Genomic DNA, 24,779 nt, shown 5'->3' on the forward strand with positions numbered 1-24,779 from the left:
CACTGGAACAACTGCCATATTCTCTCTCAAAACAATGTTACAGTGTAGAATTCTTTTATTTTCAAATCAATATCCAAAAGAAAACAGTAGTCTATTTGTTAAAATATATCCGAGTCAAAAAGTTTGGATTTCCTACCGTGGCCTCGTTGCAGACACCGCACTTCACCACATGTTGGTGCATCTTTCCTTCAACGTTGATGAGTGACTGGCAGACCCTACATGTTATCATGGGAGCAGAGCCACTTTCTGGACTTGTCAATGGGGAGTATGGTGGAGGGTCCTCGCCGGGCAACACGGAGCCATGATCTGCTGGAAACACGGAAAAGCCTAAAGGAAAATGAAAAGCAAATAATTAACAGATAAATAAATATTTGCAGAATTACCTTTGTTTATCTAGCAATTCTACTATTAGGATAGTAGTTCAGATACTGAGACTCAAAAAACTTTATCTACATTGATATTTAGTATTTAACCATTCACTGATGCAAGGTTGCAAAATACGGTCATGCTTTATAAAAAGGCACACATAGAACGATGCACAGAAGAGATAAATGGGCAAAGACCGAGCTGACTGCAAGTTGGGTGCCATTGCTTGTGCAGTATAGACTAAAATACGTATATTCTCCTATATGCAGAGTTGTGGCATAGGTATATTCGCCCATATGCAGAGTTGCAAGCAGACTGCGCCTGTCTGTACAGCTGGTTTCATAGCTATAATCATTATCAGTACGCAGTTGCACAACCCTATCACTGGTGCAAGAGATCAGTCTGATAATTATGCATTCACATGGGTATATTTACTAAGATGTGGGTTAACAGAAGTGGAAATGTTGCCCATAGCAACCAATCAGATCCTACATATTATTTATCTAGCACCTTCCAGAAGATAATAGCTAGAATCTGATTGGTTGCTAAGGACAACCTCTCCACTTCTATAAACCCGCACTTTAGTATACCCCACAGTGCACACAACTCTGCATAGCCCAAAATACTGTCAACACTCACTCTCTGGACTTGCAGATATTCCATTACCAACCAGTCATGCCCCTTTGGCTACAAGTGGTGATGCATCTGACTTGCACACAACTGCACCCCTGGTTTTCTTTTTAATATTATTGCCCTTTTAAATCCAGCAGCCGAAACCACAGAAAATGCAGAGGCTTTGAAGATTGCTGCTTATTAAATTAAGCTTGTGGGATCTATTATCAAGAATGTTTGACACGGAGATGTAAATTATATTACATTTTAAAAATAAATGTATAATCAAATAGTTAATTCAATAAAAATGAATAAAAAAATAAAATAAATTCCAGACCCTGGAAGCATAATTATGGAAGGGTTTCAGAATGAGTCATGAGTATGATATGTACAACAGCAGCAAGCAGCCCTAAGCTGGCTCACATCTACCTGTGAAGAGTAAATTATTAATCAGGTTAAAGTGGGTTACTGCAAGGACCAAGCAACCCAGACTTGATCATGCAAACTGAAATGAGAGGTTTCAGTTACCTAATTTACATAATATTGTTCAACAACTGATAAAGTATTAGGTGCATGTTTATTAAAGTTATTTTGCAGGAAAACCTTGCAAAATCTAAACATCCCTAGGATGTGACAACGAGGTACCGCAACAGATATCTTAGATACTTGCAGCAGTCTCCCCATTTCTGAAAGTAAAAGGTCCCAGACTGTGAAACAGCTCTTTGGCCCTGGCAGGTAATGCCATCAGAAGATGGCATTAGCCCATAGTAGACTATGGGTATCGCTTCTCTGCCTTTTGGCTAAGATCAAATGTAGTATCTGTTCGAGGGAAATAAGGTGTAGTATCTGTTCTTACACTGGGGGCATGAGAGAGGGGCGTTTTGGCTCCGGGTGTCGGGGATTCAAGGAGTCCCTCTGCGCTTCGGCGAGGTAGGACCCAAAGACCCTTTTCCCCTCAGTAGGCCTTTTGGCACTGAGGGATTGGGGAGTAACGGGGTCCTTCTCCTTTTGGTCGCCCCCAGAATGGTTTTGCATTGTTCACTGGGTGATTAAGCCACGCACCTCGGGCTTCAAGGAAAAAAAAAAAAAAGGGTCACTGTAGCACCTGCCAACGGCTATCTATCACTTTGCTTCCAGCCCTAAAGTTTTTTTGGAAGATTAGTCCTGGCACCCCTACTTTCATGACCACACTAAAAGCTGCAGTTAAATTGTCATGCCACAACTGCATGTTATATCTGGTTGGTGGTAAAAACGCCCTTAACAGCCAATCAGATAATAGAGCTATTTAATATGAGTGTCCTATCTAAAGCCTAAACTAAACATGGAAAAAAAACATCCTTTTCATACTAATATTAGTTTTAATTACAAAGACTAAAATAATAATTATCAATATGATGGATTTGGTATTCACCAGCTATTCCAAAGAAAAGAGGAGAATAGTAGTTAAACAGAGTGTTAAATTACTCCAATATGGAAGCGTTCATGGGCAGGGTCCCCCTTCCTGATGCTCAACCCCATGTGCTAACCATGTCAGCAGTGCTCCTTGTTTCTCATCCCTCATCCCATTCAGCAACTGGGAAACTGTAAACTCAATCCATAGGCTCACTGAGTGCTAAACTCCCTTTCCCTACCTGTCACTCACCTCCTGCCAAGATTCAGCGAGTCACCCAACCCTTGTCTGCATCATACATTGTCTACTTATTGCTCTGAGTTCTGAGTCATCAAAGGTGTGTATATATGGAGCGATTTTTCTTTCGATTTTGACTATATAGTCAAAATTGTAAGCAAATATAGTGCATATCGCACCATGTGTAGAGTCCTTGTGATGCCAATGCGCGGTCCCGCGGAATCGGCATCACAAGGAAAAATAGACTGTGCAGGCAGCCCAACACTGACTATATCGGCAGGACCGGGCTCCAGCCACATCGAATAGTCAATGTCGGGCTGTACAGTGCATTGCACCATGTGTACACACCTTTACATTTGCTATACATAAATGTCTAGTTTCACCTCTGCTTTATACTGTATAGTCCCTGTACATGCATTATGTAGTGCCTTACAAGTAAAAGTTTATAATAAAATAAGAATACACCACTGACAATAAGGACACTTATCCACAGAATTACTATAAACACACCATAGACAGTTTGAGTACTTTACTGCTTTATTATTTCTCATAAAGCCACAGGTGCAATCCTTTTGGTATGAATATAAAGGTCACTCTGTACACTCATTCAGCCCGTATTGTGATTTATAACCCACATGTTGTACTCTGCAATAATAAAGCTACAATGCTGAAGTCACTGATAACCAACTGATCTTCACACTTACATGAAACCGTTTGCTATGTATGCAAAGAGAACATGGCAAGTACAGCTGTCAGAGCAAACACTTGGGGAAAAGAATATTATTAGATCATAGTCATCCTCAGGTTTATGGCTTGTGTCACTTTCTAAGGAATATTTGATGTAAAAGCATATACTGCTCCAGGGATGCAGGCATTCTAATGTAAGTACAATGATTGCATGTGTTATTCCAGGAAATACTGTACATGTATGTAATATGCCAGGTAGGAGTATATGTACTATGCAGGGATGACACCATGCCAGCGAGTACATGTATGGAATTACACATGCTAGGTAGTACACATATGTGTATGTAAAATGCAGTGATTCTACCACGCCCCTGGCTCGCTATGACTCCAGACACCCTCACCTTCTCCCCACTTCCTTCTACAACCAATCAGATCTCCACAAACAAGCCACACCCACCCTGGGCTGGTCGCAGCACCCTACCACCGCACAGAGGCTACTGAATATGCATTGCAAAGGGTGGAGCCACGATGACCTACCAATAATCAAACGTCCCGGTGGGCGTGGCCTTACCTTGCGGCTTGTTGCTGGGGGTGGGGCCAGGTGCACCGTACGGGGGAGCCAAGGGAAGTGCACTAACCGGCGATGGAGCTCCGGGTCCAACCGAGCCTCCCATGCCTCCTCCATCGCCGGCATCCGAGAGGAGAGGGGAGCGCTCTCCATCCGCCATATCCCTCTCTCCCACCTAACACCGGCACACACTGCCTCTGCTGCTGCTTCTCTCGTCTGCTGACGCACCTCGCAATGCGACTGCGCAGGAGGCATGCGCAGGACTCTGGGAGAGGAGGATTCTCAGCGGCGCATGCGCAGAGGAGACTTGTCACGTGCACCCAATTTACAAACAATCAGCTGACCGACTGCTCCTTTTTTTTCTTTCTTACAGAACTTTATTGATAACTACTTCTACAGTACAATACACTGCAGCTGAATGATAAAGGGGATTTAGCAACCTTTGTAAGGAGGAGGACAGGTGGGAAAGATGCCCAAATAGTAGCCATCCTTTTTCTAACGTCCTAAAGGATGCTGGGACTCCGCAAGGACCATGGGGATAGACGGGCTCCGCAGGAGACATGGGCACCTCAAGAAGGACTTTGGGTGTGCACTGGCTCCTCCCTCTATGCCCCTCCTCCAGTTTGAGACTGTGCCCAGAGGAGATGGGTGAACTGCAGGGAGCTCTCCTGAGTTTCCTGCAAAGAAAGTATATTTGTTAGGTTTTTTATTTTCAGGGAGCACTGCTGGCAACAGACTCCCTGCATCGAGGGACTGAGGGGAGAGAAGCAGCCCTACTTAAATGATAGGCCCTGCTTCTTAGGCTACTGGACACCATTAGCCAGACCCTCCAACATGACCCGCCCCACTAGGTACAAAATGCTCTGTTTCTGGACTTCCCTCTTAATTTATTATTGCCATCACCTGTGAAGAAACAGCTTTCTTATCATTTAACTAGTTCAACACAGGTGCTGGAAATCATAAATTAAGAGGGAAGTCCAGAAACAGAGCATTTTGTACCTAGTGGGGCGGGTCATGTTGGAGGGTCTGCCATTAGCTCCAGAGGGAGTCGGAACACAGGTTCGCCCTGGACGTTCGTCCCAGAGCCGCTCCGCCGTCCTCCTCACAGAGCCAGAAGAAAGAAGCCGGGTGAGTATGAGAAGAAAGAAGGCTTCAAAAGGCGGCAGAAGACTTCATTGATCTTCACTGAGGTAACGCACAGCACTGCAGCTGTGCGCCATTGCTCCCACACACCTCACAAACGGCAGTCACTGTAAGGGCGCAGGGGGGGCGCCCTGGGCAGCAATATAAACCTCTTATTTGGCAAAAGAGAGCATATATACAGCTGGACACTGTATATATGCATGAGACCCCGCCAATTTTACACTTTTAGCGGGACTGAAGCACGCCGCCGAGGGGGCGGGGCTTCTCCCTCAGCACTCACCAGCGCCATGTTTTTCTCCACAGCACCGCTGAGAGGAAGCTCCCCGGACTCTCCCCTGCTTATACCATGGTAGAAGAGAGGGTTTTAAAGAAGAGGGGGGGCACATAATTCGGCGCAGATAATAATAACAGCGCTACGGGGTAAACAGAGGGAAAAAGCTGCACAACACAGCTAGTTCCCAGGAACAGAAGTCCTCCCCGACCTCTGCTAAATCCACCGCATGACGCTGGGGCCCCCCTGAGGGAGTCAGCTCCTGTGGGGGCATGTCTTCGACTGTTCAGCCATGTCTGGCTCAACTCACAGGTGGATCCATGGGCAATAAAAATTGTTTCCCAGGGTTACAGGCTGGAATTCGAAGAAGTGCCTCCTCGCCGTTTTTTTAAATCGTCCCTACAGAAACAACCCCTGGAAAGGGAGATAGTGTTACATGCGATTCACAAACTGTGTCTGCAACAAGGGGTGGTAGAGGTTCCCCTGCTTCAAAGAGGGCAGGGGTACTACTCAACTCTGTTTGTAGTTCCGAAACCGGACGGTTCGGTCAGACCCATTTTAAATTTAAAATCCCTGAACCTTTACTTTAAACGGTTCAAGTTCAAGATGGAATCACTCAGGGCGGTCATCGCCAGCCTAGAAGGGGGAGATTTTTTGGTATCTCTGGACATAAAGGATGCATACCTGCATGTCCCCATATATCCTCCTCATCAGGCGTACCTGAGATTTGCGGTACAGGATTGTCATTACCAATTTCAGACGTTGCCGTTTGGGCTTTCCACGGCCCCGAGAATTTTCACCAAGGTAATGGCGGAAATGATGGTGCTCCTGCGCAAGCAGGGTGTCACAATTATCCAGTACTTGGATGATCTCCTCATAAAAGCGAGATCACGGGAGAAGTTGCTGAGCAGCGTATCACTTTCACGGAATGTGTTACAGCGACACGGCTGGATTCTCAATATTCCAAAGTCGCAGATGAATCCTACAACTCGTCTGCCCTTCTTGGGCATGATTCTGGACACAGACCAGAAAAGGGTTTTTCTTCCGAAGGAAAAAGCGCAGGAACTCATGACTCTAGTCATGAACTTGTTGAAACCAAAACAAGTGTCAGTACATCATTGCACTCAAGTTCTGGGAAAGATGGTGGCAACATACGAAGCCATTCCATATGGCTGATTCCATGCAAGGGCCTTCCAATGGGACCTATTGGACAAATGGTCCGGGTCATATCTGCAATTGCATCAGCGGATCACCCTGTTCCCCAGGGCCAGAGTATCTCTCCTGTGGTGGCAAAACAGTGCTCACCTTCTAGAGGGCCGCAGGTTCGGCATTCAGGACTGGATCCTGGTGACCACGGATGCGAGCCTCCGAGGTTGGGGAGCGGTCACACAGGGAAGAAATTTCCGAGGACTTTGGTCAAGTCAAGAGACTTGTCTTCTCATCAACATCCTGGAACTAAGGGCTATATACAACGCCCTACGTCAAGCGGAGATCTTACTTCGCAATCGACCAGTTCTGATCCAGTCAGACAACATCACCGCAGTAGCTCATGTAAACCGCCAAGGCGGAGAAGGAGCAGAGTGGCAATGGCGGAAGCCACCAGAGTTCTTCGCTGGGCCGAGAATCATGTAAGCGCTCTGTCAGCAGTGTTCATTCCGGGAGTGGACAACTGGGAAGCAGACTTCCTCAGCAGACACGATCTGCATCCGGGAGAGTGGGGACTTCATCAGGAAGTCTTCGCGCAGATTGCAAGTCGGTGGGGACTACCCCAAATAGACATGAAGGCATCCCGTCTCAACAAAAAGCTACAAAGGTATTGCGCCAGGTCAAGAGACCCTCATGCGGTAGCTGTGGACGCCTTAGTGACACCGTGGGTGTTCCAGTCGGTATATGTGTTTCCTCCTCTACCTTTCATACCCAAGGTGTTGAGGATAATAAGAAAAAGAGGAGTGAGAACAATTCTCATTGTTCCAGATTGGCCATGAAGAACCTGGTATCCGAATCTGCAAGAAATGCTCACAGAAGATCCGTGGCCTCTTCCTCTAAGGCAGGACCTGTTACAACAAGGTCCCTGGCTGTTCTAAGACTTAAAACGGCTGCGTATGACGACATGGCGGTTGAACCCCGGATCCTAGCGGAAAAGGGTATTCCGGATGAGGTCATTCCTACGCTAATAAAGGCTAGGAAGGACGTGACGTCTAAACATTATCACCGAATATGGCGAAAATATGTTTCTTGGTGTGAGGCCAGGAATGCTCCTACGGAAGAATGCCACCTGGGCCGTTTTCTTCACTTCCTGCAAACTGGAATGAATTTGGGCCTAAAATTAGGCTCCATTAAAAGTTCAGATTTCGGCCTTATCCATTTTCTTTCAAAAGGAATTGGCCTCATTACCTGAAGTACAGACTTTTGTGAAGGGAGTACTGCATATTCAGCCTCCTTTTGTACCTCCGGTGGTGCCGTGGGACCTTAACGTGGTGTTAAGTTTCCTTAAGTCACATTGGTTTGAACCACTTAAGACAGTGGAGTTGAAATACCTCACCTGGAAGGTGGTCATGTTGTTAGCCTTGGATTCGGCTAGGCGAGTTTCGGAATTGGCGGCTTTATCACATAAAAGCCCCTATCTGGTTTTCCATATGGATAGAGCGGAATTGCGGACCCGTCCTCAATTCCTGCCTAAGGTGGTCTCATCCTTTCATATGAACCAACCTATTGTCGTGCCTGTGGCTACACGTGACTTGGAGGATTCCGAGTCCCTTGATGTGGTCAGGGCTTTGAAAATTTACGTGGCCAGAACGGCTAGGATCAAAAAAACAGAAGCACTGTTTGACCTGTATGCAGCCAACAAGGCTTCAAACCAGACTATTGCTCGCTGGATCTGTAACACGATTCAGCAGGCACATTCTATGGCAGGATTGCCGTTACCAAAATCGGTTAAGGCCCATTCCACTAGGAAGGTGGGCTCTTCTTGGGCGGCTGCCCGAGGGGTCTCGGCACTACAGCTGTACCGAGCTGCTACTTGGTCGGGGTCAAACACCTTTGCATGCTCAATCGGTGCTGCAGAGTCATCCGCACTCTCCCGCCCGTTTGGGAGCTTTGGTATAATCCCCATGGTCCTTACGGAGTCCCAGCATCCTCTAGGACGTTAGAGAAAATAAGATTTTAAACCTACCGGTAAATCTTTTTCTCGTAGTCCGTAGAGGATGCTGGCGCCCGTCCCAAGTGCAGACTACTTCTGCAAGACTTGTATATAGTTATTGCTTACATAAGGGTTATGTTATAGTTTCATCGGTCTTGGACTGATGCTATGTTGTTTTTCATACTGTTAACTGGGTAGTATATCACAAGTTATACGGTGTGATTGGTGTGGCTGGTATGAATCTTGCCCTTGGATTAACAAAAATCCTTTCCTCGTACTGTCCATCTCCTCTGGGCACAGTTTCTCTAACTGAGGTCTGGAGGAGGGGCATAGAGGGAGGAGCCAGTGCACACCCAAAGTCTTTCTTGAGGTGCCCATGTCTCCTGCAGAACCCGTCTATTCCCAATGTCCTTACGGAGTCTCAGCATCCTCTACGGACTACGAGAAAAAGATTTACCGTTAGGTTTAAAATCTTATTTTATCTAGTACAGTCTATAAGATGATAGGTTAAAAAGGATGGTTACTATGGTCAACTTCTACATCTGTTCTACGTCTTGACACCTCTTCCTCTAAATGTTTTAATTACAAAAATACACTCAATTCATGTATATTAGAGGTATGTGATAACAATACTTTTCATCTGGAAAACATACTTTCCCATTTTAAAGTAATTTAACTACCTCCAACTGTACCTTTTTGGCAGGTACAGTACTTTTTTTATGGTTTGTACTGATTTTTGGCTCTCCAAACTTCCATTGAAAGTATAGGAAAAGGGGCGTGTCCACGTCCCCTTTTCAAATTTGTACCGATTTTTATGTGTAAAATGTTGGAGGGTATGCTATCGGGTGATGCATGTCAGTTGTACTGTCTAGGTCAGGTGGTGTCCCTAAACTTTTTTAAATTGGATAATAGTGAACGGGTGTGGTATGTTAGGTAGATTAGACTTAGGTCGACCACTATTGGTCGACAGTAAGTAAGTCGACAGGGACTCTAGGTCGACATGAGTTTTACTTTTTTGGGTGTTGTTTTCTCCGTACAGTGACCGGAAACCCCAATTAATTCACCGTGTCCGCTCGCCATGCTTCGGGCAAGATGCCTCACTGCGCTTGGCACAGGTTACTGTTCCCAATTGTAGTCCACATGGATCGTAAAGTATGAAAAAGTAAAAAAAATGGAAAAACTTGTGTCGAATTTTTGTGATGTCGACCTAGAAAACATGTCTACCTACTTACTGTCGACCAATAGTCGTCGACCTAAAGACCAGATCCCTACTAAACATGAAGTAGAGGCTAGACAGGGTTTGGTGCCGCACAGGACTGTGGACTCAGAGGTTACACTTTGAGGTATCCCTAAGAAAATTATTTAATACTAAACAAGTTAATAAATGAATATTACTATTTTATTTAATCATACTGGGGCAGACTCAAGTAAGTGGATAGGGATGGCTCTATGCATTATCTCTCAGAAGCTGATTTCTACTGGCAGCCAGTGGTAGCTCAAGAGGTGGGCTGGCAGGGCTATTGGGGCGCTGTGGCCTGGGGGTGCAGCTGCAGTCACCCCACCATAGCCATCTGCTAGAGGCATGTGCCATGCTGCTACTGCACTTCATTACCCACTAGCTACCGCCCCATCTCTCTTCTCACAATCTACTTCAACGGCTGGTTTACAGCCGTCTCACCAGCTACCTCTCTGACAACGCCATCCTTGATCCCCTACAATCTGGCTTTCGCCCACTCCACTCCACTGAGACTGCCCTGGTGAAAGTCACCAATGACCTGCTTTCGGCAAAATCCAGGGGCCACTTCTCTCTGCTTATCCTTCTGGACCTCTCTGCTGCCTTCGACACTGTGGATCATCCTCTCCTACTCCGCACACTCCAAAACATTGGCCTCTCTAGCACTGTCCTTGACTGGTTTACCTCTTACCTCACTAACCGCTCCTTCTCTGTGTCTGCCTCCGGCACCACCTCACACCCTTCCACCCTTCCTGTTGGTGTCCCTCAGGGTTCTGTCCTTGGCCCCCTTCTGTTCACCCTGTACACCTCTTCCCTGGATGAGCTTATTAACTCCTTTAGCCTTCAATACCACCTCTATGCTGATTACATACAACTCTACCTCTCCTCTCCTGATCTTTCCCCCACTGTCCTCTCTCAGGTTTCCAGCTGCCTCTTCGCCATCTCCTCCTGGATGTCTGAACGCTCTCTGAAGCTTAACATGGACATAACTAAACTCATTATCTTTCCCCCAGCCAGAGTAACACCCCCTACCAATATCTCTATCACTGTTGACAACACCATCATCTCCCCCGTTCCCCAACTCCACTGCTTGGGTGTCACTCTTGACTCCTCCCTCTCCTTTGCACCCCACATCCAAGCTCTGGCGCACTCCTGTCAGTTCCAGCTACGCAACATTGCTCGCATCAGGCCATTTCCCTCCTAGAGTGCAACTAAACTCCTCATACCCTCACTGGTCATCTCACAGCTCGACTACTGCAACGTTCTCCTCACTCGCTCCCATCTCGCACCTCTCCAATTTGTCCTCAACTCTGCAGCTAGGCTTATCTTCGTCTCCCGCCGCTCCACTTCTGCCACACCCCTTCGACAAAATCTGCACTGGCTCCCATTCCCCTACTGAATCCTCTTCAAACTCCTCACCCTCACATACAAGGCCATCTCCAATTCCACTGCTCCCTACATCACCAACCTCCTCTCCCTTCATACTCCCTCCCGCCCCCTATGGTTGGCCAATGACCGTCGCCTCTCCACTGCCCTGGTCACTGCTTCCCACGCTCGAGTTCAAGAGTTTGCCCGTGCTGCACCCCTTCAGTGGAATGCGCTCCCCCGCTCCATTAGACTCTCCCCGACCTTGTAAAGCTTCAAACGTGCACTGAAAACCCACCTATTCATCGAATCATACCCTTCCGATGCATACCCTAGTCCTGAAGCGGCTCCTCCATCCCCCTGCCTCATGCCTTGACCACCTCTGCCTTGCTTACATCCTGCCACCAGGCTACCTCCTCATGTCATCTGTCTGTCGCCCCTTCCCACTAGATTGTTAGCTCCTCAGAGCAGGGCCCTCTTCCCTCTTGTTGTCAAAGCCCTCTTCACCTCACATTTCACGAACAGCTCTCTCTTACTCAGCAACCATCTTTAGCCGCATATTCGCCTGCTGGTAAAGGCTCATCTCTATCTATTGCCGCCAGCCCCTAGTAGTAATCTGATTACTCCCTCGCTACTTACATCGAAGAATTGTGGTGCTCTTTGTTACCTGTACTCGATCTTTGTTATTTATTTACTGTAATGTTAAGTTCTGTCTCTCTGTACTGTTCTATTGTATGCCCTTTATACGGCGCTGCGAAACACTTGTGGCACCTTGTAAATAAAATGTAATAATAATAATACTGTTTACTGGTGTCAACAGCAATCAGGCATTAGGACTCGCTCTCCAAGTCAGAGTAAGTTGCGTCAAGTAATAGCAATGATATAGTGATGGTTGGTAGGTATCAGGAAGATTAAATTCTCTCTGCATAGAAAAAGTTCTGTTGTAGCTGCAAGTTATTTTCTAAAAATTATATTGCAGCTACAATCAGTATCTATGCAATCTTTTGAAAAATAAGGTTGTGTTTTAAAAAAAGAAAGGCAGCCTGGCCCTTCAGTCTCCGCATCAATCCGGTTTCCCTTACTGCCTGTCCTCTGCTCCACCCCGCAACCCTGCAACGTGCTGCAACTTCTTCTCCCGCTACATACTGCCTCCCCCTACTCGCTGGAGGCACGCACCTGAAATTAGGGGGCGTAGCCTCGTGACAAGTACTGCGATTGCAAGCGACGCCCCCACTTTTTGTCACTATGTGAACTGCTGGCCATGCCCCCTGACCCACTCTGCCGGTGAACAGATGCTGTGCGCTGTGCACATTTTCCACCCATGGGGGTAAATTTACTAAGATTCGTGTTTTCCCGTTTGAGGTCAAAGTTCAATCACGAATGACATCGAAAGTGTAAATATGCAACTTTTTGAATTGATTACGACTAATTTACTAAGCTGCCGTATTCTGCATTTTCGGGTTTTCCGATGTCGATGTCATTCGTTTTTTTAGGCAGTGTTTTACGTGAGTGACTTGTAAAACACTGCCGACTTTAATACAATGAATCTCGGCCGGATCTGAGAGATCCGTGCTGGGCTTCATTGTGCACTTTGTTAAAAAAAAAAATAAAGTTTAAATGTTAAAAAAAAATTGCGTGGGGTCCCCCCTCCTAAGGCAAACCAGCCTCGGGCTCTTTGAGCCGATCCTGGTTGCAGAAATATGGGGAAAAAATGGACAGGGGTTCCCCCATATTTAAGCAACCAGCATCGGGCTCTGCGCCTGGTCCTGGTTCCAAAAATACGGGGGACAAAAAGAGTAGGGGTCCCCCGTATTTTTGAAACCAGCACCGGCCTCCACTAGCTGGACAGATAATGCCACAGCTGGGGTCACTTTTATACAGTGCCTTGCGGCCGTGGCATCAAATATCCAACTAGTCACCCCTGGCCGGGGTACCCTGGGGGAGTGGGAACCCCTTCAATCAAGGGGTCCCCCCCCCAGCCACCCAAGGGCCAGGGGTGAAGCCTGAGGCTGTCCCCCCCATCCAATGGGCTGCGGATGGGGGGCTGATAGCCTTTTTGATAAGTGTTTGATATTGTTTTTAGTAGCAGTACTACAAGGCCCAGCAAGCCTCCCCCGCAAGCTGGTACTTGGAGAACCACAAGTACCAGCATGCGGCGGGAAAAATGGGCCCGCTGGTACCTGTAGTACTACTACTAAAAAAATACCCCAATAAAGACATTACACACACCTTGAAAGTATAACTTTAATACATCCATCCACACCTCTATATACACATACTTACCTTATGTTCCCACGCAGGTCGGTCCTCTTCTCCAGTAGAATCCATGGTGTACCTGTAGAAAAAATTATACTCACATAATCCAGTGTTTTCGGCTCCTCGGTAACTCCTTTTGTAATCCACGTACTTGAAAAAATAAAAAAACGAATACCCGACCACGAACTGAAAGAGGACCCATGTTTTCACATGGGCCCCCTTTCCCCGAATGCCAGAAACCCACTCTGACTGATGTCTAAGTGGGTTTCCTCAACCAATCAGGGAGCGCCACGTTGTAGCATCCTCCTGATCGGCTGTGTGCTCCTGTACTGTATGACAGGCGGCACACGGCAGTGTTACAATGTAGCGCCTATGCGCTCCATTGTAACCAATGGTGGGAACTTTCAGGTCAGCGGTGAGGTCACTTTCGGTCAACCGCTGACCTGAAAGTTCCCACCATTGGTTACAATGGAGCGCATAGGCGCTACATTGTAACACTGCCGTGTGCCGCCTGTCATACAGTACAGGAGCACACAGCCGATCAGGAGGGTGCTACAACGTGGCCCTCCCTGATTGGCTGAGGAAACCCACTTAGACATCTGTCAGAGTGGGTTTCTGGCATTCGGGGAAAGGGGGCCCATGTGAAAACATGGGTCCCCTTTCAGTTCGTGGTCGGGTATTCGTTTTTTTATTTTTTCAAGTACGTGAATTACAAAAGGATTTACAGAGGAGCCGAAAACACTGGATTATGTGAGTATAATTTTTTCTACAGGTACACCATGGATTCTACTGGAGAAGAGGACCGACCTGCGTGGGAACATAAGGTAAGTATGTGTATATGGAGGTGTGGATGGATGTATTAAAGTTATACTTTCAAGGTGTGTGTGTAATGTCTTTATTGGGGTATTTTTTTAGTAGTAGTACTACAGGTACCAGCGGGCCCATTTTTCCGCCGCATGCTGGTACTTGTGGTTCTCCAAGTACCAGCTTGCAGGGGAGGCTTGCTGGGCCTTGTAGTACTGCTACTAAAAACAATATCAAACACTTATCAAAAAGGCTATCAGCCCCCCATCCGCAGCCCATTGGATGGGGGGGGACAGCCTCGGGCTTCACCCCTGGCCCTTGGGTGGCTGGGGGGGGGACCCCTTGATTGAAGGGGTCCCCACTCCCCCAGGGTACCCCGGCCAGGGGTGACTAGTTGGATATTTGATGCCACGGCCGCAAGGCACTGTATAAAAGTGACCCCGGCTGTGGCATTATCTGTCCAGCTAGTGGAGCCCGGTGCTGGTTTCAAAAATACGGGGGACCCCTACTCTTTTTGTCCCCCGTATTTTTGGAACCAGGACCAGGCGCAGAGCCCGATGCTGGTTGCTTAAATATGGGGGAACCCCTGTCCATTTTTTCCCCATATTTCTGCAACCAGGATCGGCTCAAAGAGCCCGAGGCTGGTTTGCCTTAGGAGGGGGGACCCCACGCAATTTTTTTTCTTAAAATTTAGAACATTCCCCCCCCCCTTCCCACTGAAAAACATGCACGGATCTCATGGATCCGTGCATGCCTATACAAACACGGGATAAAAAAGCAGGTCTGTTTTTTTTTAGCACTTTTTCACGATTTGTATTTTATCACGGCAGTGTTTGGCTATTGTCGGCAGTGTTTGTGTTTTGCACTTTTTAGTAAATTCCCGATTTCTAGCAAATTGCAGGCGTATTTGACCGATGGTGTATTGATTCGTGATTTTTTCCTAGGACTTCCAAAATATTACGAATGCCCTCATCACTGAAGTGATTTTTGCTTAGTAAATTACCGAGATGACACTTTGATGAAAAAACGGCATCTCGGTCAAAATCGGGACCTTAGTAAATATACCCCATTGACGGTAGCTGACTTGTGCTCGCACCTCCATAGGCTGTGAGCAGGGTTGGTTCTAGACCAAGCAGAGGCAAAAATTTCCTTTGGTGCCCTCCCAATACAAGAAAAGAACATATCTCAGTTTAAGCATAGCGATACGTGGTGAAATGGTGAAAGGCATGGTGCGAATCACCCAGATTGTGTACTTTTTCCTGGATTCTTCATTTTTTTTACTGATCCCTCTATATCCTACACGACATCACCGACTCCTCTATATTCTACACTACATTGAGACATGAAGAGAGGGTGGATAGAAAGAAAAACTAATAAAGTTAAAAAAAAAAGGGGACAGTGAGCAAAGTATATTGACAAGATACACAAAGATGGTGTGGGTGGGGTGTGACTGGTTGGGCACTCACTGATGCAAACCTCCCAACTGTCGCGATTTTGGTGGGACAGTCCCATTTTTTATGGACTGTCCTACTGTCTCATCTGAGGGTTGTAGTGTCCTGCGGTGGATATAACTATGAAGTGGGCGGGATGTGGGAGGGGTGCCCACTCTTCCGGAGTGCGGAGGACTACCCAAAAAATCATAGGGTGCTGTCAGGCTGCTGATCAGCAGTAATCAGTTGCAAGGCAGGCACTGGGAGAGAAATAAGGAAGCAGAGGGGCCGGGAGATCCCTCTGAGGGTGGCGGCTGCTGGAACATCTTCCAGCAGCCGTCACACAGCGGGCGTTTCTGACTGGTTATATCAGATGCAGCCATGTCGGATCGTCCAGCAACCACACAGTGGGCATTTCTGCCTGGTCACCTCAGATGCAACCATGTCAGGGATAGCCCAGTCTGGTGTGGTCGCATCTGACGCGACCAGGCCAGGCATGTGGTTAAGACGTTCCTGCCACAGTCGGAATTGGGAGGTCACACTTTAGGAGCTGTTTAATACTTGTCGGCCAGACTTCCCACTCCCATAGAAGATCGTACACACTGAGCGATTTCTAGCACAGTGTGTACGTAGCTCGCAAGCGGCTTACAGGGGGTCAAACTGGGGACATAACACAGCTGATCGGAAGACAGCAGTTCAAACAGGAGAGTTGAGGTAAGCTGGCACAGGGAAATGGTGTGCTAGTGAGCATATTACTACTACAGCAGGGCATGTTACTGTTATAGAAACATAGAATGTGACGGCAGATAAGAACCACGTGGCCCATCTAGTCTGCCCATGTACACACACACACACACACACACACACACACACACACACACACACACACACGTAGCCATGCAAAATTTTGCATGGCTACGATTAGCCACCCTGACATGCGGGGGGACGCCCAGTACAGGGCTAGTCCGCCCAGCATGTCTGGCCCTCCCCCCCCCTACCCCTGGTGAGTAAGTCCCTACCTGCGCAGCATTACTGCACTGGTAGGCGACTTTTCACTGCGTTCCAGGTTGCCAAATGCCGCCGGCCCGCCCAGCGAACACCTCTGCCTGTCAATCAGGCAGAGGCGATTGCTGGGCTGAGATGTTGATCGCATCTCTGGCATGCGCACTGCGGCACCTGCGCATGCGCAGTTCAGACCTGATCGCCCGCTGTCATGCATAAAGTTGCAATAAAGTAGCTTCAACATGCTTTGCATGTCATGCTTTGTTTTCATTTTTGCAGGATTTAGGTATCTTCTCCATTTGATAAATCAGCCTTAGGGGTCTACTTACTAAGCCTTGGATGGAGATAAAGTGGACGGAGATAAAGTACCAGCCAAACAGCTCCTAACTGCCATGTCACAGGCTGGGTTTGAAAAAATAAGATTTTACTTACCGGTAAATCTATTTCTCGTAGTCCGTAGAGGATGCTGGGACTCCGTAAGGACCATGGGGAATAGACGGGCTCCGCAGGAGATAGGGCACTTTAAGAAAGCTTTGGATTCTGGGTGTGCACTGGCTCCTCCCTCTATGCCCCTCCTCCAGACCTCAGTTAGGGAAACTGTGCCCAGAGAAGATGGACAGTACGAGGAAGGATTTTTGTAAATCTTAGGGCGAGATCCATACCAGCCACACCAATCACACCGTATAACTTGTGATAAACTACCCAGTTAACAGTATGAACAACAACATAGCCTCGGTTCAACCGATAAACCATAACATAACCCTTATGTAAGCAATAACTATATACAAGTATTGCAGAAGAAGTCCGCACTTGGGACGGGCGCCCAGCATCCTCTACGGACTACGAGAAATAGATTTACCGGTAAGTAAAATCTTATTTTCTCTAACGTCCTTGAGGATGCTGGGACTCCGTAAGGACCATGGGGATTATACCAAAGCTCCCAAACGGGCGGGAGAGTGCGGATGACTCTGCAGCACCGAATTGAGCAAACAGGAGGTCCTCCTCAGCCAGGGTATCAAACTTACAGAACTTTGCAAAGGTATTTGACCCCGACCATGTAGCAGCTCGGCACAGCTGTAGTGCCGAGACCCCTCGGGCAGCCGCCCAAGAAGAGCCCACCTTCCTAGTGGAATGGGCCTAAACCGATTTAGGTAACGGCAATCCTGCCGTAGAATGCGCCAGCTGAATCGTGTTACAGATCCAGCGAGCAATAGTCTGCTCTGAAGCAGGGCCGCCAACCTTGTTGGCTGTATACAGGACAAACAGTGCTTCTGTTTTGCAGATCCTAGCCGTTCTGGCCACGTAAATTTTCAAAGCCCTGACCACATCAAGGGAATCGGAATCCTCCAAGTCACGCGTAGCCACAGGCACGACAATAGGTTGGTTCATATGAAAGGACCTTTGGCAGAAATTGAGGATGGGTCCGCAATTTTGCTCTATCCATATGGACAATCAGATAGGGCTTTTAGTGAGAAAAGCCTCCAATTCCGAAACTCGCCTAGCCGAAGCCAAGGCTAACTACATGACCACCTTCCAGGTGAAATATTTCAACACCACTGACTTAAGTGGTTCAAACCAATGTGACTTAAGGAACCGTAACACCACGTTAAGGTCCCAAGGCGCCACCGGCGGTACAAAAGGAGGCTAAAAATGCAGTACTCCCTACACAAACATTTGTACTTCAGGAAGAGAAGCCAATTCTTTTTGGAAGAAAATGGATAAGGCCGAAATTTGAACCTTTATCGATCCTAATTTCAGGCCCAAGTTCACTCCAGTTTGAAGGCAGTGAAGCAGACGGCCCAAAGGGAATTCCTCCGTAGGAGCATTCCTGGCCTTTCGCCATATTCGGTGATAATGTTTCAATGTCACTTCCTTCCTAGCCTTAATTAGGGTAGGAATGACCTCCTCCGGAATACCCATTACCGCTAGGATCCTGCGTTGAACCGCCATGCCGTCAAACGCAGCCGCGGTAAGTCTTGGAACAGACAGGGCCCCTGCTGCAGCAGGTCCTGTCTTAGAGGAAGAGGCCACGGATTCTCTGTGAGCATTTCCTGCAGATCTGGATACCAGGTCCTCCGTGTCCAATCTGGAACAATGAGAATTGGTCTCACTCCTCTTTTTCTTATTATCCTCAACACCATGGGTATGAGAGGAAGAGGAGTAAACACAGAGACCGACCGGAACACCCACGGTATCACTAGGGTGTCCACAGCTTACTGCCTGAGGGTCTCCTGACCTGGCGCAATAACTCTGCGGCTTTGTGTTGAGGCGGGACGCTATCATGTCTATCAGTGGCAGTCTCCACCGAATTGCAATCTGTGCTAAGACTTCCTGATGAAGTCCCCACTCTCCAGGACGTTGGTCGTGTCCGCTGAGGAAGTCTGCTTCCCAGTCGTCCACTCCCGGAATGAACACTGCTGAAAGTGCGCTAACATGATTCTCCGCCCAGCGAAGAATTCTGGTGGCTTCCGCCATCGCCACTCTGCTCTTTGTGCCGCCTTGGCGGTTTACATGAGCTACTGCGGTGACGTTGTCTGACTGGATCAGAACTGGTTGGTCGCGAAGTAGAGTCTCCGCCTGACGTAGGGCGTTGTATATGGCCCTTAGTTCCAAGATGAAGACAAGTTTCTTGACTTGACCAAAGACCTTGGACATTTTATTTTTCCCTGTGTGGCTGCTCCCCAACCTCGAAGGCTCGCGTCCGTGGTCACCAGGATCCATTCCTGAATGCCGAACCTGCGGCCCTATAGAAGGTGAGCACCTTGCAGCCACCACAGGAGAGATACCCTGGCCCTGGGGGAGAGGGTGATCAACTGATGAATCTGTAGATGTGACCCAGACCACTTGTCCAGTAGGTCCCATTTGAAAGACCTCGCATGGAACCTGCCGAAGGGAATGATTTTCCCCGGACTCGGGTGCAGTGATGCCGACACCTGTCTTGGTTTCAATAAGTTCCTGACCAGAGTCATGAGTTCCTGGGCCTTCTCTATCTGAAGGTAAACCCCTTTCTGGTCCGTATCCAGAATCATACCCAAGAAGGGCAGACTAGTCATAGGAACCAACTGTGACTTCGGGATATTGAGAAACTAGCCGTGTTGCTGTGACACGCTGTTCAACAACTGCTCTTTTGATCTCGCCTTATAGGAGATTGTCCAAGTATGGGATAACTGTGACTCCTTGCTTGCGTAGGAGCACCATCATGTCCGCCAATTACCCTGAAATTGGTAATGACAATACTGTACCGCAATTCTCAGGTACGCCTGATGGGGTGGATAAATGGGAACATGAAGGTATGCAGCCTTTATGTCTAGATACACCATCAAATCCCCCCTTTCCAGGCTGGCCATGATCACTCTGAGCGATTCCACTTTAAATTTGAACCTTTTCCAGTATAGGTTCAGAGGTTTTAATTTTAAATAGGTCTGACCGAACCGTACGTATTCGGGACTACAGCCAAGGTTGAGTAATAGCCCCTTCCTTGTTGTAGGAGGAGAACATTGAGCACCACCTGTTGGAGATACAATGTGTGAATTGTATTTAATATAACTCCCCTTCTGGGGGAGAAGCCGGTAGGTCCGATAAGGAAAACCGGCGAGGAGGCACCTTTCGAATTCCTTTGTAACCCTGAGAACAATTTTTATTGCCCCGGGATCCACCTGTGAGTGAACTCAGATGTGGCTGAAGAGTCGAAGACGTGCTCCCCCTGGGACGAACTCCCTTAGCGGAGCTCCCGCATCCTGCGGTGGATGTAGTAGAGGCCGGGGAGGACTTCTGTTCCTGGGAACTAGCTGTGCCCCGTGCCCTTACCTCTGGTAAGAAAGGACGCTCCTCATACTTTCTCTGACGTCCTAGTGGATGCTGGGGACTCCGTAAGGACCATGGGGAATAGACGGGCTCCGCAGGAGACTGGGCACACTATAAGAAAGATTTGGTACTACCTGGTGTGCACTGGCTCCTCCCTCTATGCCCCTCCTCCAGACCTCAGTTAGATTTCTGTGCCCGGCCGAGCTGGATGCACACTAGGGGCTCTCCTAAGCTCCTAGAAAGAAAGTATATGTTAGGTTTTTTATTTTACAGTGAGACCTGCTGGCAACAGGCTCACTGCAACGAGGGACTAAGGGGAGAAGAAGCGAACCTACCTGCTTGCAGCTAGCTTGGGCTTCTTAGGCTACTGGACACCATTAGCTCCAGAGGGATCGACCGCAGGACCCGACCTTGGTGTTCGTTCCCGGAGCCGCGCCACCGTCCCCCTTACAGAGCCAGAAGCAAGAAGATGGTCCGGAAAATCGGCAGCAGAAGACTTCAGTCTTCATCAAGGTAGCGCACAGCACTGCAGCTGTGCGCCATTGCTCCTCATACACACTTCACACTCCGGTCACTGAGGGTGCAGGGCGCTGGGGGGGCGCCCTGAGCAGCAATAAAATCACCTTGGCTGGCAAAATAACCACAATATATAGCCCCAGAGGCTATATATGTGGTAATTACCCCTGCCAGAATACAGAAAAAAGCGGGAGAAAAGTCAGCCGAAAAAGGGGCGGAGCCATCTCCCTCAGCACACTGGCGCCATTTCTCCCTCACAGTTCCGCTGGAAGGAAGCTCCCTGACTCTCCCCTGCAGTCTACACTACAGAAAAGGGTAAAAAAGAGAGGGGGGGCACAAATTTGAGGCGCAGTAAATATTATAGCAGCTATAGGGGACATAATTCAGTTAGTCCCTGCATTATATAGCGCTCTGGTGTGTGCTGGCATACTCTCTCTCTGTCTCCCCAAAGGGCTTTTGTGGGGTCCTGTCTCCTTTAAGAGCATTCCCTGTGTGTGTGTGTGTGTGTGTGTGTGCGGTGTGTCGGTACGGCTGTGTCGACATGTTTGATGAGGAGACTTATGTGGAGGCGGAGCAGATGCCTATAAATGTGATGTCACCCCCTGCGGGGCAGACACCTGAGTGGATGGACTTATGGAAGGAATTACGTGCAAGTGTCGACTCCTTACATAAAAAATTTGACGACATGCCAAATGCGGGACAGCCGGCTTCTCAGCTCGTGCCTGCCCAGGCAATTCAAAGGCCATCAGGGGCTCTAAAACGCCCACTACCTCAGATGCAGAGCCGGCCTTAGCTATAGGCAGGCTAGGCATTTGCCTAGGGCATCCAAGCATGTCTAGGGGCATCCAAGCATGTCCCTGCAGTATCTCATGCTGGGAGGGACAGTCCGCAAACTAACTGTTACTTTCCAAATGTATTCAATCAGTACTTGTATACACTGCTGTTTACATTTGTAAAAAAAATGCACACTGTGCCTAAAACTTCCTCTGACATGCTTGAATGCCCCTGACTTGTGAGACCTCAGACAGACAGCAGAAGCCAAGTAAATGCAATTCCTGGACCTGTGAATTTTTCACTGACTATATAAGGTTATTACTGGATGGCTTCTATAACACATGTGTATTTTGGAAGACTGCTTCACAGAAACCTGACATCACCTATACTGCTTGTGCACATAGGGGAGGGGGACCCTGTTATCCTGTGTCCCTTATCCCTGTGCAAACCCCAGGTGTCTGCAGGGACATAACATGGGCAATGTTCTCCCCACACTTTATTTCCTAGTCAGTCCATGCCGTAAAATTCCCCTGCCACCCAGCACTGTAACGTGGTCAGTAAGTTGCATTGTGCTTTTCTATATGAAACATCAGTGCAACATGACTTTTGGACACATCAGACTGGAGGGCAGAGTATATCACTCCCACAGTATAAAGTAAAGGGCATGCAGTAAAAGACACCAGCAAACACACTGAATAGTGAATAGAATGGACAGTTTCTACATGTTTGATACTGGTCTTTTTGTATAACCAGCAAGTGTGGCAGTATCTGTGGCAGTATATGTGTATTATGGGCATTACTAATGTGGGGCATATGTGTAAGGTGCATTACTGTGTGGCATTATGTGTATTATGGGCATTACTAATGTGGGGCATATGTGTAAGGTTCCTTTACTGTGTGGAATTATATGTATTATGGTCTTTACTGTGTGGCATTGTGCAGAGTTGAACTGGCCCACAGGGTAACCCCCCGGTGGGCCCCACTACCCGAGCGTTGCAGGTACAGATGCAGAACTAGCGGCGGAGCTAGGGGGCACCAGACAAAATTTTGCCTAGGGCATCAAATTGGCTAGGGCCGGCTCTGCTCAGATGGCAGACACAGATGTCGACACGGATACTGATACCAGTGTCGACGACGATGAGTCAAATTTAATGTCCACTAGGGCCATTCGTTGCATGATTGAGGCAATGAAAGAGGTTTTACTCATTTCTGATATAAACCCAGGTACCTCAAAAAAGGGTATTACGTTTGGGGAGAAAAAACTGCCAATAGTTTTTCCCCCATCTGAAGAATTAAATGAAGTGTGTGAAGAAGCGTGGGCTTTTCCTGATAGAAAATTGGTGATTTCAAAAAAATTACTAATGGCGTTCCCTTTCTCGCCAGAGGATAGGTCACGTTGGGAAACTCCCCCTAGGGTGGATAAAGCGCTCACACGTTTGTCTAAAAAGGTGGCACTACCGTCTCCGGATACGGCCGCCCTAAAGGAACCTGCTGATTGAAAGCAGGAGGCTATCCTAAAGTCTATATATACACACACTGGTGTTATACTGAGACCAGCTATTGCTTCAGCCTGGATGTGCAGTGCTGCTGCTGCTTGGTCAGATTCCCTGTCAGAAAATATTGACACCCTGGACAGGGACACTATATTGCTAACCGTAGAGCATATAAAAGACTCAGTCTTGTACATGAGAGATGCACAGAGGGAGATCTGCCGGCTGGCATCTAGAATAAGTGCATTGTCCATTTCTGCTAGGAGAGGCTTATGGACTCGGCAGTGGACAGGGGATGCAGATTCTAAAAGGCACATGGAAGTTTTGCCTTATAAGGGTGAGGAGTTATTCGGGGATGGTCTCTCAGACCTTGTTTCCACAGCAACAGCTGGGAAGTCAGCATTTTTGCCCCATGTCCCCTCACAGCCTAAGAAAGCACCGTATTATCAGGTACAGTCCTTTCGACCCCAGAAAAACAGGCGGGGAAAAGGCGGGTCCTTTCTGTCTAGAGGCAGAGGAAGGGGAAAAAGGCTGCACCACGCAGCAGGTTCCCAGGAACAAAAGTCCTCCCCCGCTTCTTCCAAATCCGCCGCATGACGGTGGGGCTCCACAGGCGGAGCCAGGTACGGTGGGGGGCCGCCTCAAAAATTTCAGCGATCAGTGGGTTCGCTCACGGGTGGATCCCTGGATCCTTCAAGTAGTATCTCAGGGGTACAAGCTGGAATTCGAGGCGCCTCCCCCCCGCCGTTTCCTCAAATCGGCCTTACCGACAACTCCCTCGGGCAGGGAGGCTGTACTGGAGGCAATTCACAAGCTGTATTCCCAGCAGGTGATAGTCAAAGTACCCCTACTTCAACAAGGCCGGGGTTACTATTCCACACTGTTTGTGGTACCGAAACCGGACGGTTCGGTGAGACACATTTTAAATTTGAAATCCTTGAACACATACATAAAAAGATTCAAGTTCAAGATGGAATCGCTCAGGGCGGTTATTGCAAGCCTGGACGAGGGGGATTACATGGTATCCCTGGACATCAAGGATGCTTACCTGCATGTCCCAATTTACCTTCCTCACCAGGAGTACCTCAGATTTGTGGTACAGGATTGCCATTACCAATTCCAGACACTACCATTTGGACTGTCCACGGCACCGAGGGTGTTTACCAAGGTAATGGCAGAAATGATGATACTCCTTCGAAAAAAGGGAGTTTTAATTATCCCATACTTGGACGATCTCCTAATAAAGGCGAGGTCCAGGGAGCAGTTACTGGTCGGAGTAGCACTATCTCGGGAAGTGCTACAACAGCATGGCTGGATTCTAAACATTCCAAAGTCACAACTGGTTCCTTCCACACGCTTACTGTTCCTGGGGATGATTCTGGACACAGAACAGAAAAAAGTGTTTCTCCTGCAGGAGAAAGCCAAGGAGCTGTCATCTCTAGTCAGAGACCTCCTAAAACCAAAACGGGTATCGGTGCATCACTGCACACGAGTCCTGGGAAAAATGGTGGCTTCATACGAAGCAATTCCATTCGGCAGGTTTCATGCAAGGACCTTCCAGTGGGACCTCTTGGACAAGTGGTCAGGATCGCATCTTCAGATGCATCAACTGATAACCCTGTCTCCAAGGACCAGGGTGTCTCTACTGTGGTGGCTGCAGAGTGCTCATCTTCTAGAGGGCCACAGATTCG

General features: G+C 48.1%; 1 protein-coding gene and 1 pseudogene across 2 annotated transcripts in view; one reads left to right on the forward strand and one right to left on the reverse strand.

Annotated features, from left to right (window-relative positions):
* Positions 1–24,779, reverse strand: part of PIP4P1 (phosphatidylinositol-4,5-bisphosphate 4-phosphatase 1) — a 71,421-nt gene that overhangs the window by 3,608 nt on the left and 43,034 nt on the right. The window contains exons 1-2 of one of the 2 annotated variants that reach the window (XM_063913471.1): positions 3,864–4,156; positions 137–327 (exon numbers count right to left, since the gene is read on the reverse strand). In XM_063913471.1, the coding sequence (XP_063769541.1) occupies positions 137–327; positions 3,864–4,020 (348 nt within the window). In that variant the 5' untranslated portion in view covers positions 4,021–4,156. Of the gene's footprint in view, positions 1–136; positions 328–3,863; positions 4,157–24,779 lie in introns of those variants that run through there. The other variant, XM_063913472.1, reaches the window with a different exon arrangement.
* LOC134960922 (U2 spliceosomal RNA) lies at positions 1,759–1,829 on the forward strand (annotated as a pseudogene).

The sequence above is a fragment of the Pseudophryne corroboree genome, chromosome 1 (assembly GCF_028390025.1).
Source record: "Pseudophryne corroboree isolate aPseCor3 chromosome 1, aPseCor3.hap2, whole genome shotgun sequence".
NCBI classification, from domain to species: domain Eukaryota; kingdom Metazoa; phylum Chordata; class Amphibia; order Anura; family Myobatrachidae; genus Pseudophryne; species Pseudophryne corroboree.